General features: G+C 42.2%; 2 protein-coding genes and 1 non-coding gene across 4 annotated transcripts in view; 1 reads left to right on the top strand and 2 right to left on the bottom strand.

Moving 5' to 3' along the window:
• The window catches only part of rapgef4a (Rap guanine nucleotide exchange factor 4a), a 26,478-nt gene continuing 10,132 nt past the window's right edge, over positions 1-16,346 (bottom strand). The window contains exons 2-28 of the mRNA XM_085920303.1: positions 10,667-10,820; positions 6,425-6,497; positions 5,166-5,230; positions 4,529-4,635; positions 4,211-4,332; positions 3,949-4,132; positions 3,785-3,869; positions 3,628-3,688; positions 3,458-3,534; positions 3,233-3,379; positions 2,969-3,084; positions 2,813-2,898; positions 2,635-2,713; positions 2,391-2,541; positions 2,175-2,263; positions 2,051-2,081; positions 1,903-1,981; positions 1,673-1,819; positions 1,474-1,571; positions 1,276-1,401; positions 965-1,143; positions 807-897; positions 662-712; positions 494-581; positions 362-426; positions 227-281; positions 1-150 (exon numbers count right to left, since the gene is read on the bottom strand). Of these exons, the coding sequence (XP_085776429.1) occupies positions 23-150; positions 227-281; positions 362-426; positions 494-581; positions 662-712; positions 807-897; positions 965-1,143; positions 1,276-1,401; positions 1,474-1,571; positions 1,673-1,819; positions 1,903-1,981; positions 2,051-2,081; positions 2,175-2,263; positions 2,391-2,541; positions 2,635-2,713; positions 2,813-2,898; positions 2,969-3,084; positions 3,233-3,379; positions 3,458-3,534; positions 3,628-3,688; positions 3,785-3,869; positions 3,949-4,132; positions 4,211-4,332; positions 4,529-4,635; positions 5,166-5,230; positions 6,425-6,443 (2,526 nt within the window). The 5' untranslated portion in view covers positions 6,444-6,497; positions 10,667-10,820 and the 3' untranslated portion in view covers positions 1-22. The remainder of the gene's footprint in view (positions 151-226; positions 282-361; positions 427-493; positions 582-661; positions 713-806; positions 898-964; positions 1,144-1,275; positions 1,402-1,473; positions 1,572-1,672; positions 1,820-1,902; positions 1,982-2,050; positions 2,082-2,174; positions 2,264-2,390; positions 2,542-2,634; positions 2,714-2,812; positions 2,899-2,968; positions 3,085-3,232; positions 3,380-3,457; positions 3,535-3,627; positions 3,689-3,784; positions 3,870-3,948; positions 4,133-4,210; positions 4,333-4,528; positions 4,636-5,165; positions 5,231-6,424; positions 6,498-10,666; positions 10,821-16,346) is intronic.
• trnas-cga (transfer RNA serine (anticodon CGA)) lies at positions 11,993-12,074 on the bottom strand. The gene has a single exon. It is a non-coding gene; the product is annotated as a tRNA-Ser (tRNA).
• ppp1r9ala (protein phosphatase 1 regulatory subunit 9A-like A) overlaps positions 13,327-16,346 on the top strand; it is a 14,167-nt gene continuing 11,147 nt past the window's right edge. For both annotated transcript variants that reach the window (XM_085920289.1, XM_085920290.1), the window contains exons 1-2: positions 13,327-13,538; positions 14,379-16,171. In XM_085920289.1, the coding sequence (XP_085776415.1) occupies positions 14,516-16,171 (1,656 nt within the window). In that variant the 5' untranslated portion in view covers positions 13,327-13,538; positions 14,379-14,515. The remainder of the gene's footprint in view (positions 13,539-14,378; positions 16,172-16,346) is intronic.

The raw sequence follows: 16,346 nt of genomic DNA on the forward strand, positions 1-16,346 counted from the left end.
GACAGCCTTCCCTGATGGGGGATTAAGATCTGCGAGCTTCGAGTTCATGAGAGAGTTGGGTCAGCGTTCTTTGGTTGTCAATCACACTGAAGTGACGCACAAAGTGCCACACGTCAGGGTGGCTTTTGTTCACCACTGGTGACTCAGGACCTATTTAACAACAAATTGTCATATTTTAAAGGAATATTTTTACATGGTGGATTGCTAGCTAGTAGCGGTGACTTACTGAATGGCTGGCTTCTACAATATCTCACAATCTTCACTGTATTTGCAATCATTCGCTAGGGGGACAAGAGACAAACCAAATATGATTAAAAAGCATTTACAGTACATGAGGATATAATCGGCTGAAAGCTTTTACCATTTTCTCAAAATTGACCAAATTTTCAAGAAAGGTCTTGTTGCCCTCGTGAGTGAACGTCATATCTGGACGGAAGAGAACAAGGAAGAGTTCAAACATGTTGAATTGCTGTGACAACAAACATCTGCTGACCTTTGATCAACAGCGGCATGAAAGGGATGATGGGAGGTTCGAGTTTGGCGACCATCAGTCGGTACGCTCGGTGGTTCCTGGATGGATCCTGCCCAAAAGAGTCGCTGTGTTGAAAGCCATCATCCAAATCTAAAAAATCAACAATGCATTGCAAACTCCTCTCTTTACCATCAAGTTTTCAAATTCTCCATAGAACTTCTTGAATTTGCTGGGAAGTTTCTGAAAAGACAAAAGGGAGGGGAGATCGTGTTCATGCAGGTTCGGGAATTGAGAACTGGGGGGGGGGGGGGGGGAAAGTGAGACATGTACCGACCTCCCAGGTTTGATTCAGCCTGCTCACCGCTGGGTTACTCAGCCCCATGACGATAGCGAAGAAGGCGTTCAAGTTCCTGTGCTCCTTGCAACTTTTGGCACAAAGTAATCATGAAATGCACTTCAATTTTTCAGACGACGTGAAGTGAATGTTCTTACTGGGATGCTATCTTGATGAACTTTTTGAGAAGCTGCACCCTCTTGCTGAGCTGAGGGCACAGGCAGACCTCCGTGATCACCCAAAATTGAATTTCATTGAACCTCTTTAGGAACAGGTCCAGGTTCACAGTGCTTTTCTTCATAGTTTGCCTCCCAAAGATGTGGTAGATCAGTTCAAGCTGGCAAGAAAGGGGTTGTTATTTGTAATACAGCACTCTATAATATATGAAATATTATCAATGAAACCGTTTTTTTTTTTTTTGTCTAAGTTTTAAGAGAGCAGTTACATCATTTTCTCTCGCTCAACAAACCTCATGAACGCAGTTGAAAAGCTCCCAGTCATATTGTGTCAAATGGTAAGCAACATCCTTGGTGCTCATCCACTCAAAACTCGACAAGGAGCCTGCAGAAGGACCCTCCTGCTCCGGCAGGGGGGTCTACACACACAAAAAAAACCTTTTAAATACGATGTCAAGATATAAGCCAAATAAGAACATTTATCAGCACACCAAAGAATCCAGCTGATCCTTGTAGCAGGCAAAGAGACGTCCATTAACGGTGAGAGTGGAGAACACGGACACATCGCTTGGTTTGAACACGACTTTATCTGCTCACACAAGACAATAATTATTTTTCATCGACACAACAGATGGCCGATAAACGCCCTTCAATTGGAGTCGCGCCTTTGGAGCTGCTAAACGTTCTCACCTCCAGCTGAGCTAAGACTGAGCAGTAGGAGGTCCTCCACTGAGCCCATCTTGTCGGCCACAGCGTGCAGGACCTCTCCGACCGAGGACGAAACAAGGGCGCGCATTGTGATGTACGTGTGGTCGCAGCAAAACACTTTGAACAGAACTGAGGACATAGTCCAGGAAAGAATAAAATCCAACTGAAGCATCTGATCATTGATTCATCGGCTTGGACTCGACTCGACTCACTTTCGTCGTTGCTCTTAATGGGCTGACACTTTTGCAACTTGTCATCTCCCCGATTGAATTGCTCCAGTAAGACTTTGTGCTGTGAACGAGTTGAATCAATTAATTTCAAGCATAACTTGTGATCAGAATACATTTTTGGGAGATGAACCTTTCTGTGGGCGGTTCTGGCATCGTCAGTGCTGAAATGTAGAATAAAAAAGAAAGAAAAAAAACAATCACAATTTGCTTTTATTAGGCAGCTTTGAAAAAGGTTTTATAATGGTAAAACATACTTGTACTTTACAATTTTTTCCAGCTCTGGTAGCGGCTCACTGAGTGATGGAAGTAATTTGGCGTCATTAGATACAGCCAGAAGAAAATCCTGCAAAACACAAACGTCAACGCATGCAAAGACAAAACGTGGACAGAGATCTTTCTATTTTTTTAAATTCAACAAAGAACAAGGGTACATAGACTTTTGAAACCAACTCTGATGAAGTGTCGCTGACCTCCAGGAAGACCACAGATGTGTCTTCCTCTTGCAGATGATCTCCATGCAAGGCGACCCACTGCATGACCAAGCGGATCACGCGACGCTTGTTGTTGAGCGTATAGTCCAGCTTCTCCTGTTCGGAGCCCTGCGAGGCCTGAGCGTGGTAGGTGGGCAACGGTTAAGGACTAGCTAAGAATGAAGAGTTGAGGATCTGGAAGATGATCTTCGTTAAATACACTTCAAGAGTACGGAAAGGATATTGAGCCATCAACACTGGACAGAGTTGAACATTTGGCATGAAGACGCAGTGCATGAGCACAAAATCATCTAAGGCGGAATCTGGCAAAGAGAAATAGGGAAAAAAACAAACATGAAATACATGTGGCATTATTTAAAAAAAAAAAATGGGGGGGGGGGGGGGGGGGCAACAGACTTTACCTGACTCTGAAAACTGAGAATCCATTCGCATCATCTCAAGCAGGTGTTCCAAAATTTTCTCTGGTGTCCCAGACATTACTTTGTACCTGGAGGAACATATAAAATGGGAAATCACAAAACAGCACCCTCTAATGCATAATAGAAGTTGCTATTCACTTGTAATGGGAAGTTGAGGCTCCATGGCTGGAGGTCCGATTACTACCGAGACTCTTCTCTAACACAAGGACGTCCTGGCCGTGCTCTTTGAGGCGCACTGTGTTGGCCTCCACGTCCTGCAGAGAAAAAGTGCGAGATCCATATTCGAACCAATTAAATCAGTTATATTCTTGTAATATGAATACATTTTCACCAACAGAGGGCGCCAACGCTTAGCAAGAGTGTGTGGGAGTGGCAAGCGGCGTGCGTCCAAAAGAAACAAACCCTCAAAATCCTGTTGAAGTCCTCCTTGTCCACCCTCAGGAAGTGACAGTTGTCCTCTCTTAGAACAATGGAGGCGGCACGGGGGGCATCGTTGACGAGAGCGAGCTTGCCAAAATCATCTCCCTCGTGAAGTGTACAGACAACACCCTGTAGCGGGGGCACATTAGCGCCATCGGTTAGCCAAGAGAAACAATACAGCATTGACGATTTTCCCCCAAAACGGACTTTTCCATAAATGACCACATTGACGGAGCCTTTTAGGATGATGTACCACGATGTTCCCTCTTCGCCTTGGCTGAACACTGATGAGGGAAAAATAGGGAAGGAATTTAAGGAGCTGCGAGCTATTTGGAAGTAGAAGTGAATAGCACCATTGATTCGATGGTATTACTTACACACTGTTCCGGCTTTGGCATGGGACTCGAAAATGAGCACCCCCATCAGTTCTCGCTTGACCTGCGTGGAGAGGAGCAATATCGTTACACGAGGGGCAACTGATAAGAAGAGTCGCTCTTTATATTGCACGGAAAGAAGTCCGTGAAAAGCACTCACAGTAGTGGAAAGGTGCGCTAAGGCCTTGAGATGGAGCAGTTCTTCGTAAATGTTCTCCAAATCAGCTTCCGTTCTCTCAGACGGCCTGGAAATAGAGAATGTATCTCGCGAGGTTATCGTAATATTACACAGATGACGTGAAATGAATTGTCCGGGATTCTTGCCGCTTCCTGAGAATCATCCTCATGTAAGCGTCGGGCCCCATCTGATAGAGGAGTAACAAAGTATCCTGCAGCTCCTCTTGGCTCTCCCTCCTCTCCTCCTGGCTGGGTAAAGAGCTCTTCTCCTCTTCATCGTCCAGGAAGTGGTAGAAAAGGTACTTGTCCTGGAAGCTTGGCTCCTGGTCCACTGGGTTAATGAGCACAGAAAGATGGCACGCTTGACATATTGCGCTCAATCGATCGGGGGCGTCACACCGAGTCTCACCATGGCGGAGAACGCCTTCCTCCAGAAGCACCTGCCACATGCCCACAGCTTGAAGGCGAGAGAGCACGTAGGAGCTGTGCTGCATCTGCCAGTCCACCATCTCTGTTCCCACGCAACACTGCCTGGTAAAACACAGCAAGGCTATGTGAGACCTTCCATTCACGGTTAATAACTCTCCATTGGATGTAATTCCACTGCTGACCACTAGATGGTGGCATGCTTATTTAGTTTGAAGTGTTCGATCCTGCTTTTTTCACCTACAAGTACAGTGTAACGGTTTTTCCTGTTCAGTAAAAGTCCCACCTTCCAAAAAAGTACCTGTATGTTTTCAAATGGAACTTTCTGTCTCGGATCAGGTGAGGCGCATTGGAGAGGATGGCGTTACGAAGAACCTTCCCTGCACGCAGGATCTTTTCGGAGGGAACCTGAACTCAAAAAATGCATAAAAAAAACAAAACAACATCACATATCCAGTACAGTACATTTCACTCGTTTGCTTTTTTGGGCGTTTTGGCATTTCAGATGCATTTTACATGATTTGATGCACACTAACACCTTTGCATTCATGTGCAATGAGCGCCAGCGCTTCGTCATATGCGATACCGTAACCGGAGAAGTTCTTCAGTTATTCATTTCGAAACTGAAAAGGTAAGTAAATCTGAGACAAAATAACGACAGCTCCAAATTTTTGTTTCCCTTAAGCGGTTATCATGTCGCCATAGTGGTCTCGTACTATTTCCCGTGCAAGACTATCAATCAGCTGGAGCGTCACGTTATGTAAGGCAGGCAGGAAAGGACAACAACGGCAAGGTGGGACAGGATAGAAGACTGGACAGCCATCATGTTTATATTTAAACCAACTTTAAACAAACTTCAAATTTCTATTTATGCCGTAACTGTAAGGATGTTGATACAGATAAGCTTCTGACTGTGCCCCACAGAAAGGAGAACGTACCTTATTTTGATGTTTGGAGGTAGAAGCTAACAAGTTGCCACTTATGTTCTCTTTGTCCGGCATTCCTGTTTGGAAGAGGAGTAATAGAGATGCTTGATTATCAATCAGTTTGGTTTCTGACATTACTTCATTGTTTTTAACTTAAAACAAGAAAAATAACATTTTGTTGCGTCCATTTTGTCAGCACGGTGGACTAGCGGTTTGCACGATGACCTCATTCTGAGGTTCAACGTCCGAATGTTTGTTTCCTGAAAAGTGTACTGTGATTGGCTAAAAGTTAGTCGCTCAAAGTTAGCCGCTCTAGCTAACCTGCAAGGCCCAGCATTAGATATGATTATTTATAGAAAATAAAATTGAAGTGAAATTCTAAATAGGTCTTTCTCACAAGGTTTTTGAATGTGGCACTCGAGCCCCCAAAAAAATAAAAATAATATCAAATCCTTGGACTGAACATCAAGCTTGCATATTACCGAATGTGTGACCGTCATTTGACCAACGATGACATCATCAAGGTTGTGCAAAAGTGCAGCCTCTGTGTTTCGACATGAAAACATGTTTAATTTACACGCACATAAGTGCAGGAGCGAGTAGCCGCCTCTAATTGCAGGATTCTTGGATGATTTTTTAATGTAGTCATGCATAGTGCAGTGTGAAGTACTCCATTGTACAGTGTAGAAAAAGAACAGGGACACTCCTAACATCTTTTGTCTTTCTATTGCTTTTTTTAAATTAAAATGTGGCTAATATTTAGAAAATAAATGTAACTAATGAACACAATGTGTCCACAGTTGCTAAATAATAAGAGGAATATAAAAATGGAACATCCTATGCAAAATCCTGAAGATATTCAACTTTGTGGGGAGGGAAAAAATATATATTTTTACCGCTTTCATTGTACAAAGCAATACTGCGAGCTTTGTTTGAGCAAAGCTCGGTCAATATTAAGTTAACTTGCACCAGGAAAGCTTGAACAAAAGTATCAGCCTTTAGAACAATGCAACTATTGTAAACAGAGTAGGTCTGGTAGACAGGGAGTCTGCTTAAGATGACTTTTATTACGTTATTGTGTGTGCAAAATATCACAACGTTGTCTCATGTCAACGTCAATACCCGTCTTGCAGATCTTTCAAGATATCACAAATCAAATTTCAACGTTGGAAGGAGTTGGACCGAACAAAGCCTAAGCGCGAGGTTCCAACACATACCGTGATAAAGTGATGAATAAAGCCTCCCAACAGATGACAACGGCCGTTACTCACTTTCAGCGTCAGCCTCCATCACACCACAGGGGGGGAGGGGACGAGGTCTGCAGTCAAGCACCGATGAGAACTTCTATAATAAATAAATAAATATCAAATTGACTATATTTGAAAACATATTAAATGACATCTGCAATCCCATATTTCACTTTCATGTTCACGCTTGATGTCAAGCAATCTCCGCAGATAATATGGAAAGTCTCTTTCAAGTCTTCCTTTCATCTTGTTACGCAAGCGTCAGATTAGGCATCTCTCAGTGAGCGCGTAGCCCCTTTTTAATGGCATTGGCCATGCGGAGAGCCACCGAGTCATCAGAGCATGACGCTACCGGCGAGCGCACTGAGTCTTATACATCATTGTCCCCTGCAGTCATCGTTGATGTTATGTAATGAGCAGCGTGCTGAACCCGTGCATGCATAGAAAAGGAACACAGTGAGGCTAATGAGCCATTCAAATATTCAAGTTACCATGAGCTGAGAGTTGAACTCTGACATGGGAGAAAAATAAAATTATATGAGTGAATTAAGAGCCTTTGTTTAAAAAAAAAAAATCCTGTTTGTCCAATCAACGACCCTAAACCAACTTAAAATAAACCAGAAGTGAATCATCAAATATTTGTCAAGCTTGGGTTAGTGATTAAACCGAATTAAAAAGTAGGCAAGGAAGATTTTCCGTCATTTAAAATTATTGAATGGCTGTCATTGAGTGTAAAATAACTCACAGGTTTTATGGTTGGTGACAGTCGGTATTATGAAAAAAATATTCATGTCTAAAATATATATGAACACATTTGAAAAGAATTTCGTTCTAGAACAGCTAACATTATGTTTCTACGTGATCTATAGATTGTATTATTCAACATCAATCAATACTTGCACTTCAAATGGAAATGAAACCATCACGGTCGTTTGGGCGAGCCAGTTTGTTGACAATTAAGGGATTTAGCATTAGCGAGGTGCAGTAAAACCAAACAACACTTGAGCAAATGAACTCAACCCATTGAACCAATAAAGCCGCCCTCCCTGAGGGTTCCAACCTTTCAACCTGGTCTTGGGGGGCTTTGTCAGTTTCAAGGAGGATTACAAACATTCATCACTTGTGCGAAAAGCACTCATCTCTTATTTTTAAGAATGACATTTGCGTCATTCATTAAGAGCTGCTTTGAGAGCATCAGAAGCGTAACATTTTCCGATAGGTGTAGATCACAAATGTTTTAGGGAGAACATTTGGGGGTATTGTTATATTACACTTCTGTGTGTGTTACTGCAGTATTTTAGTGTGATTATTGTTTTTTTTTTTTTATGGTTAATCACTCCCGTGAATGCTAATTTCTGCTAGTCGGACAAATGGGGTTTTACGTTGAAGGCTAGCATTATGCTAGCCAATTCACATCCTAATAAGTTTACCCAAACTCACTTGGAATCTCCAAGTGATGCACATATTTGGAAAAGGAGAGACTCAATGTATTGTTCTCTTGAATTTGGGCTTCCTTTATGCTTGAACACATTGTTGCATTGTGAGCATCACCGTGCATGAATGCACAATTTGATTTTGAAAACGCTACCTCAGTGGACCCATAATTCACATCCCAACTCACAGGCTTAGACTAAATCTGAATAAATTTTATTGTGTTTTTGTTGCTCTTCAATATTGCAATTGTGATTTATTAAGCAATTATTTTTTCCAGGTTTTGATTTTTTTATGGGACAATGATACTCTATATAAGAAAGTGGACCGTACATAAGTGCTGAAATTATGTAAACACTGCATAAATCAATTTTAATTTGATTCATTGTTCAGACCTATTTTAAACACAAGAATTGAATTCTGTCAAGTGAACACAAAGTTTCCTGCCCAGCTAAAAACGCTCCATATAGACACTGGACAACAAATACAAAATGTTGCTCACCTGCTAGCTCCGATCTTTGCAATGTTATTGACCGGAAAGTCTGACACACCTTAATCCCAGACACAGAATAGACATGGATTACAAATGACATCCAACGTGGTCGCTCTGTCCCTCAGAGAGCAAAGTGAGCTGGCTGTGTCATTCTGCAGCCGGAACAGTGGTTGCTAGGTGATTACTTAACGCATTCTCCCTCCCTCTTTCTCTCTCTCTCTCCCTCGCTTCCTTTTGTCTCAATTATCTTTGTTCAAATATTAGTCAAAATACATTTTGCCTTTAAAAATAGGGTTGAGGATTGCTTGAAATTTGGCATTTCAAGTTGTCATGGTTTGTGTATCTTGGTGCTAAATAACTATATTAAAGTGAGTTTAGGAGTTTCTTGTAGCACTTTGGCGCCATCTTGCGGCAACTTGGTGCCAAGGAACTATGTTGAAATGAGTTGAAGAGCTTCGTGTAGTGATTCGCCGACAACTTGTGGCATCTATGAGTAAAAATGAAACCTTTTTGAAAGGCATCAGTTACTTTTTATTCACGATACATTTTATGAATTACATCCTGATTGTAATTGATCGAGGCTTCGATTGCAGAGGCACCGAAACTGCTTTCCACCCAATCCTCCGAAAACCAAAGCCACTCTGATTTTTTTTTTTTTTCCCTAAACGTGGCAGATTTTCAGACAACTTTGAAGAGAGTATTTGCCTTATTGTGGGTGTGGCGCAATGAATCTTTTTTTGCAATCTATTTGTATTATTTGAAGGTAATGATGGTCATTTCCTTATCTTATCATTTAGGGTTGGGGTCGTTTGATGATGTAACAACTCAGAGCGTAGAGATAAGCAAATAATAAAGATAGAATCGTGCCGATCTTGCCATGCACTGGGAGGGACTGCGGCCTGGGATGTGACCGACTTCTCAGATCCCCCCCCCCCCCCCCACAGTGTCCCTGCCATTTCCCCTTCATCAGCTTTTCCTGCAGGCTGCTTCTATATGGACCAACAACAGTGACACATAACACAATTCCCCCACCCACTCTCAGTTACGCCCGAAGCATAAACACATGAGCAACATGCACAGCCGTAAGCACTGTTGACACACTTAAAATCACGTACAATGGTGAGCATTTCATGACAAAAGAAAAATATCAAAGCTTCCTCAGCCCAGCCATGCACTTTCTTACAATTCTTGTTATATTCACTTTAGCCATTAGCAGGGAAGTGAGAAGGAAAGTGATGCAGGCACTGCCCAGCTCCTCTTGCTTCTGTTGGTTAAAAGGTCACGTGAGCATTCGCGAGCAGTGGACAGAGTCCTACCTTTTGTCACAAGCTGAGGTGCATGAAATCCTTAGTCACTGCCCCAATTCTCAATATTAAAATTGCATGGTTAAATGATGAACCGCTAAAATGTGGCGTAGCACTTAGCATGCAAACAATATGCACAAGTCATGAAAACAAAGTGAGCCGAGTTGTTTGAAAAGCTGAATTTATGATAATAGCCTGAAAAGCAACACAAAAAAAAAAAAAAGAGATAACCTAGTTTGAGTGCAATGTTGTAGTTTCTCTGGCAAAGGAAGTCTACCACATGCCAGGTTTACTGACAATTTACTGAGATTCAATACAAGAGCGGCACAAAATCTGCCTTCACAAAAACATTGCTGTCAAATTATTTGGATCAGAGAGCAAACTGCCGTTGAAAGATAAACTATTGTGTATATGTATTTAATGCTCTTAGCACGGTTCATCAAAATAATTTTAATAAATTAAACTGCTGCGACTCCCAGCATGTCACCCTGGGGAGGGGGGTGGGAGGGAGTTTGTCATCAGAACCGACAGGCATCCGCTCAAGTTTGATAGCATCACACACAAAAAGACTCCTTTTTTTGTGCTTTTTTTGCAAAACTGGCAGGAGTTAATAAGACCGTGGGCTAGAGAATTATTCAGGAAAACTCCCGCCCCTCATCGAGAGCCAAATGATGATCAGTAAACAAATCAATTATGCAGATTTCCCTTTGGTAACGCTTGAGTTGCGAGAAATCTAACAAGAGAAAATCAAAGCAAAGCTGTAAACGTTTTTTGGATGCAGAATTTGTGGAACAAAAGGGCTCAAAGATAAGAAAAGAGACATTGCTGGAACAAATGACTTTTGTTTCAAATACAAATCTGCATGAAATGTCAAAAAAAAAAAAAAATCACATAGTCATTGCTTGCCAAAATTGTAAACATGGCAACTATTTCAAAATAAAGCAGCTATTCAATAAGTGCCAAGCTTCATTTTAGCAAGCTCAGTTCACACGCAGCGTGTCACAACATTGATGAACATTGATCTGGCGTGAAACAAACCTTGTTTAGGTGATGGCGGAGGTGATGTGAAGCCGGTTACTTCCACGCACGACAGCTGGATTCATGCAGGGTGACAGGTTACAAGTGCACTGATTTGCACAGCCAGCTCCGACGCCCTTCGTCCCAGAGGAAATGGGCCGTCTCACTCAGGAAACTAATTGAGAACAGTAGCAAAGATAATCAATAGATGCCTCACCTATAAAATATCAACTATTGCATGTCATTTATATTGTTGGAATATAATGAACTTTAAATCTATTTTTGTTGTTGTTGATAATAATAACGCACACAAATCTGAGTTGCTCTAAAAGCTCGCTACCTCCCTCTAGCGGTCGTAGCCTCAAACTGAAACAAGAGGTAAATTAACCCAAACAAATTATGTTGACCCAACAATCAATAAAATGGCTCAATGCTTAAATAAAATTCATTTAATTACTCTATGTGGAAATTCTATCCATAATTTTGTTTTTAATTTATTTTTTCTTCAACTTAGAACGATTGTTGATGAAATTACTAAAGAGTGATGGATGGATCTTTTTATTATGCTTTTACTTTATGAGATATAGTTATGTGAATAGTTTGACATTTTACAGGTGTTCTCTATTGTTACTTTACTGTATGGCCATCTGGTTTTAATTCTGGCACCCATAAAATAAAATGCACTACACATGTCAGCCATAAGAGCGCAGCATTCACGCTGATATCAGACTTCATCCCTGACAGAGAAGCTTTGAATTCAGATTTATTGTGGAAGATTTTGGTTCGTTGCTTTGCCCATTGAGAAACAAAAACGACTTAATCATGGAAGGCTAAGCTTGGACCACATTCTGAATAACACTCACATTCCTGTCACGCTGCATACCTCCATGAAAGTCTGCAGTGTCGACAGTTTGTAACCCTCACTGGGATTTGGAGAAATCATACATACAATAGGTGTGTGCTTCCAACGTTGGACGTCCAAGAGTTATTATCAGCGTTTGATTTGTATCTGATCAGATAACCGACACCTGCAGCTTGGTTTTGGGAAATTTGGCTTTTTTTTTTTCCCAACAACGTGTGAGAAGTTGCCATAGGAACCATTCCCTTGGCTGCAGCATGCCATGTTACCCCAAGGAGAAAGCCCACTGACTGTGTCTATAACGCCTACCGTTGCTAGGAGATGATGGAGAAAGCTTTAAATAGTAAACACATGCATTTTTATCCAAATTAACGATGGTGACGATTTCTTGATGGATTGCACAGAATCAAAGCAAGAGCAAATCATCCAAAGTGTTTACAAGTAGTTCAATGACACTCCATAGAAGACAATTTAAGTAAAGATAAAGACGTCACGAACAGGATTCGAACCTGTGCGGGGAAACCCCATTGGATTTCGAGTCCAACGCCTTAACCTCTCGGCCATCGTGACCACATGAAAGAATTATGCATGATCATGTCAAGGACTCATTTAATTGCAACCTTTGGTAACCATACAAAACATTTATTTACATATGTCCGATTTGAGAAGAGCTTATCTAAAAAATTCCAAAGGAAATGTTGTTTAGAGCAGTGATAATTGACCCTGCTCAGATATTTTCCTCTCATTCCAGAGAGCTTGATTCCTCATGGTTACGAAATGTTTGAATCGACATTCAAATGGCACAGAGGTCACGGTAGTCTAAAATAACAACACACAAATATTGGACACGAGCGGTGCTAGATAAATCTCAGCCTATCAGTTCTTGCTTGTCTCAAATGGAATGAGAGGTCTGATAAAACCAACGGAAATGCCTGAAAAATTGCGCCTTTTCCAGAGACAACTGGCTGACGAGTCAACACAACATTGGTGTGATGAAAGTGTAAAAAGCAAGTCGCGCTTATCTTTCCAAGCAAACTCAATATAATGTGTTTTTGGAAGAAGTGTGATGAGGGGTTCCACAATTCATGCATTTCGCAATTAAATATGCCAAGTGGATTAGACCTTGGGGGAGTGAAAAAGTGGGCATGCCCCGCAAAAAAAAAGTCTGCGAAATAGATCACCATCTGGTTATGCCACTTTTAGCACAAAAGTCCATTATGCATGTTGTTACATAAGTCCCTGACAATTTTCACATAGGACTAAATATTTAATCCAATGTACAACATGATCTTTTTTTAGTTCTCAAACAGCGAGGGACTTGAGTACCCTCACTCAGAAAGAAGATACACATTTTAGGGGGGAACATTATTGTGTGGATTCTTTGAAATTTCTTACATTTCATAAATTGTAATCTGATCTTCTGAAATCACATAAAAAATAAACAGTCAGTTCAAATTACAAGCTTTAATGTTTTTGTATTTCATAAGGGGTTGACATTCTTTGCTCAGTGTTTCTTTGGAATTCATAATTGGCCTCTTTTGCACCAATAAATTCAACCAAAGGTTTGCAGGGAAACTATTTTTTGCGCAAGTTCTCGAAATCAATCAGTCAGTACTTTTCCCTTCTCTGGAATATGGCCATTACTTAAAAGAGCCTAAATGTCCTGAGGGGGGGGGGGGGGTGTACAGCAAAGTCCTTTCCCACGCTTTGTGTTGCAAGTCGTCGTGTTTCCGTGGAGAAAGGAGAGCTGGAAGGTGGGCACAGTCGAGTAGTATAGCGGCTTCTGTCCTGGAATGCGCGCGCGCTCCCGAGGCACTCCACTCCCCACTCCGCCTCCGTCACCATCGCCACCGCCGTGCGCGCGCGCCCGCCCGCCCGCCCGCCGGCAGGTCTACTGGGAGCGCGAGGAGGCAGGACAATTTCGGCCGGGGAATGATGGCGCTGAGCTGGGCGAAGAAGTCGCAACTTTGACTCGGTTAAACGGCGAAATCGTGGGCGATCTTTCGGCGCCTCACGCCATGATCCGAGTGGGAGGTGAGATTTGTTTCGGTTCGTTTGTCTTTCTACGCGATCGCGTTTGGATTTTTGGGGTGAATTTTCCTGATCGTAACTACACACACGACCAAGTGAATTGTTCAATGGATACATGGACGCTGCTTTTAACTATGTGCCCGGAAACTTTTATACGTTTCTTGAGGTCACTTTTTTTTTTTTTTTTTTAAATCTACTCGAGGTTGAGTAATAAATTGATTGCTTTCATGTGAATGTTAGTTTTCATTGTTATGACTAGTAAATAAAAAGCGATTTACACAAAGCTAACCAAAGTGACGAAAGGCTTTGTACGCTAGCCCAAAAATGCACCGAAAGTTAACGTTTGAACAATGTGACCAAATTGCTACAAAAACCCTTTCGGATTTCGGAAAAGCACGACTCGCAAATTGTCGTGCAGTCCGATCAGATGTTATTTCCGCTCTTTTTTTTCATAAGTCACTCACGGGATGATTAAAGTGTGCATCGATGTGCTTTTGCAACAATAAGTTAAAGAAAAATCCCAAAACATACAATATTTAATATCTCGATTTAAAAACGTCATAACCGTAAACATGATCAGAACAAAATAGTAAGACAATATATATATTTTTATAGCAATAAATAAAACTGCAATTAGAAAAATTCCAAACAAGAATAAAACTAATTAAAAAGAGAAAGGTCATAACATAAAAGGACAAAAATAGTCACATTGGTGCTTTTTTTTTACAGTGAACACCCAATGAACAATGAAGTAATTTATGTATAATTATATAAAAAGGTAAATTCCAAATATATATATATATATAGTATTAGCAAGTAGCTAACTCTATATTTGCCCCTCAGATGCCGTCGCTGTGTGCGTCTAGTCGTAAAAAGCTCCGGCGGACCCATGGCAGTGTCTGTGCTGAGGTGAAGAGGGATTAATTCATCGCCAAGTATCTTTTGAATTTAAAGTCAGCAGGAAAGAAAAACACGCCAACATGATCCAAGCAGAAAGTAAAGGAAGTGAGAGGACCCTGAGGAGCGCCTCCCCCCACAGAAATGCATACAAGTCCGACTTCCATGCTATCAAATGCTCCTTTGATGGCTCCAAATCAGAAGGTGCTGCCAAGTCGTATGCAAATGGCTCCAGCGACGCCCGCGAGGACTCCCGGGGACGGCCTTTCGGTACCAGGGTTAACAAGATCAAGAACATTTTCCTACAGATGGACGGCCAGCAACAAGAGGAGCAGCCAGCGCAAGACGTAAAAGCAACTTTAAAGTCTGATCCTGCCCAGGTGACTCCACCAAAGCCGCCACAAGTTCCACTTAGCTCACACAGAGTTAACTTCAACAGTTTGACAAGCCCAGAATCCCTCAATTTAGATAAAACTCCCAAAGGGGATGATGTGGAGATTGACAAAGTGGCTTTGGCAGAGAAGTTTTCCGTGACCAGGAAGATATTTGAGAGGGGCATCGGCGAGCAGCCCGCTGTCGACAAGCATTCGCCAAACAGATTAGTCAACCGTCTATCTCTCGGAAGTGCGTCTGATGAGGGCAAAACTGTACGGAGGGCATCGGGATCTTCAGAGACTTTCAAATTGGAGCAAACATCTCCAACAGGCGTTAAATGTCGACCGGATGTTGAGAATGAAAAAAAGAATGTGCCCAGAGTGTCAAAACGGCTGGAGAATTTTATGGCTGGGAATGACTCAGAGGATAACAACAAAGCTGCTGCCAAAGGAGGGACGATGACTGCTAAATTAGACGGTATGACTGAACACTCAATCCAGACTTCTCCAACAAGGGGCGGCTTACACAAAGCCACTTCTGTTAAGGAAGCCGTGAATGTTGATGCTGCGAAAAAATTAAAAGCAACGTGCGTCACAAACAAAACATCGAGTAAATCTACACCCCCAGTTAGTAACGCGGCTTACAAATCAATTGCCACCGCAACTGACGGCATTCCCAAACCAGAACCGACAAGCCCGCTTGGCCATGGCTACAAGCGACACTCCGGGGATGGATTGGGTCAGAGATCTGTTGTTGGGGATAAAAGCAAGCCCCCGAGTGATGTGAGGCAGCAAACGTCTGCATTTGAGAACACCTACGCAACCACATCCATCGAAAAGGCCAAAGGTAACAACAGTGTGGTGAAAAGTCCAACCGGGGAAAAGACCTCGACAATTGCCTCCAAAGGGGTCGGCGTGGTCCGGGCAGAGCTTGTCGTGGTTCAGAATGAATCTTCCGGCAGCGAGGACAATGAAGACGAGGATGTTGAAGACGACGTGTTTGTTTCGCAAAGGAACAAAAGCCCATCAGAAGATGAAACTAATAAATGTCAACCGAGACAACAGAAGACTAAAGACTCTGTCTTGGATGGTAACATACAAGGGATTAAAGATGAACATAATGAAAGAGAGCTCGAGGAGCATGGTGACAAGACCGTCGTAAATGGAGCCCCGGTTTATGGTATCGAGAATGCGGCCTTTGTGGATGACAAGGATGTACTGGAAGATGAAGAGCAGGAAGAAGAAGAAGACCAGGAGGAGGAGATGTACACAGAGTATGATGACTATTATGAGGCCCCGGGATTGTCGGACGAAGAGACACCTCCACCTAAGAGGAAAATCCAGTTTTCCGCAGATCCCATTCTGGTAAGAAAACTTAAGACATATTGATACTGATAGCCACATGCCACACCGAGTCACGCAACATGCAAACTCGCTAACAACATTAATCATTTAATGACACCCACGTCACTTACCATGCCAGCCAAGCTCCGCCTTTTAACACTCAAAAGTCACAAACAGTAGAACTCGAGGATGCCGA

The sequence above is a fragment of the Syngnathus leptorhynchus genome, chromosome 9, assembly GCF_054491065.1.
Source record: "Syngnathus leptorhynchus isolate UIUO chromosome 9, UIUO_Slep, whole genome shotgun sequence".
Classification (NCBI taxonomy): domain Eukaryota; kingdom Metazoa; phylum Chordata; class Actinopteri; order Syngnathiformes; family Syngnathidae; genus Syngnathus; species Syngnathus leptorhynchus.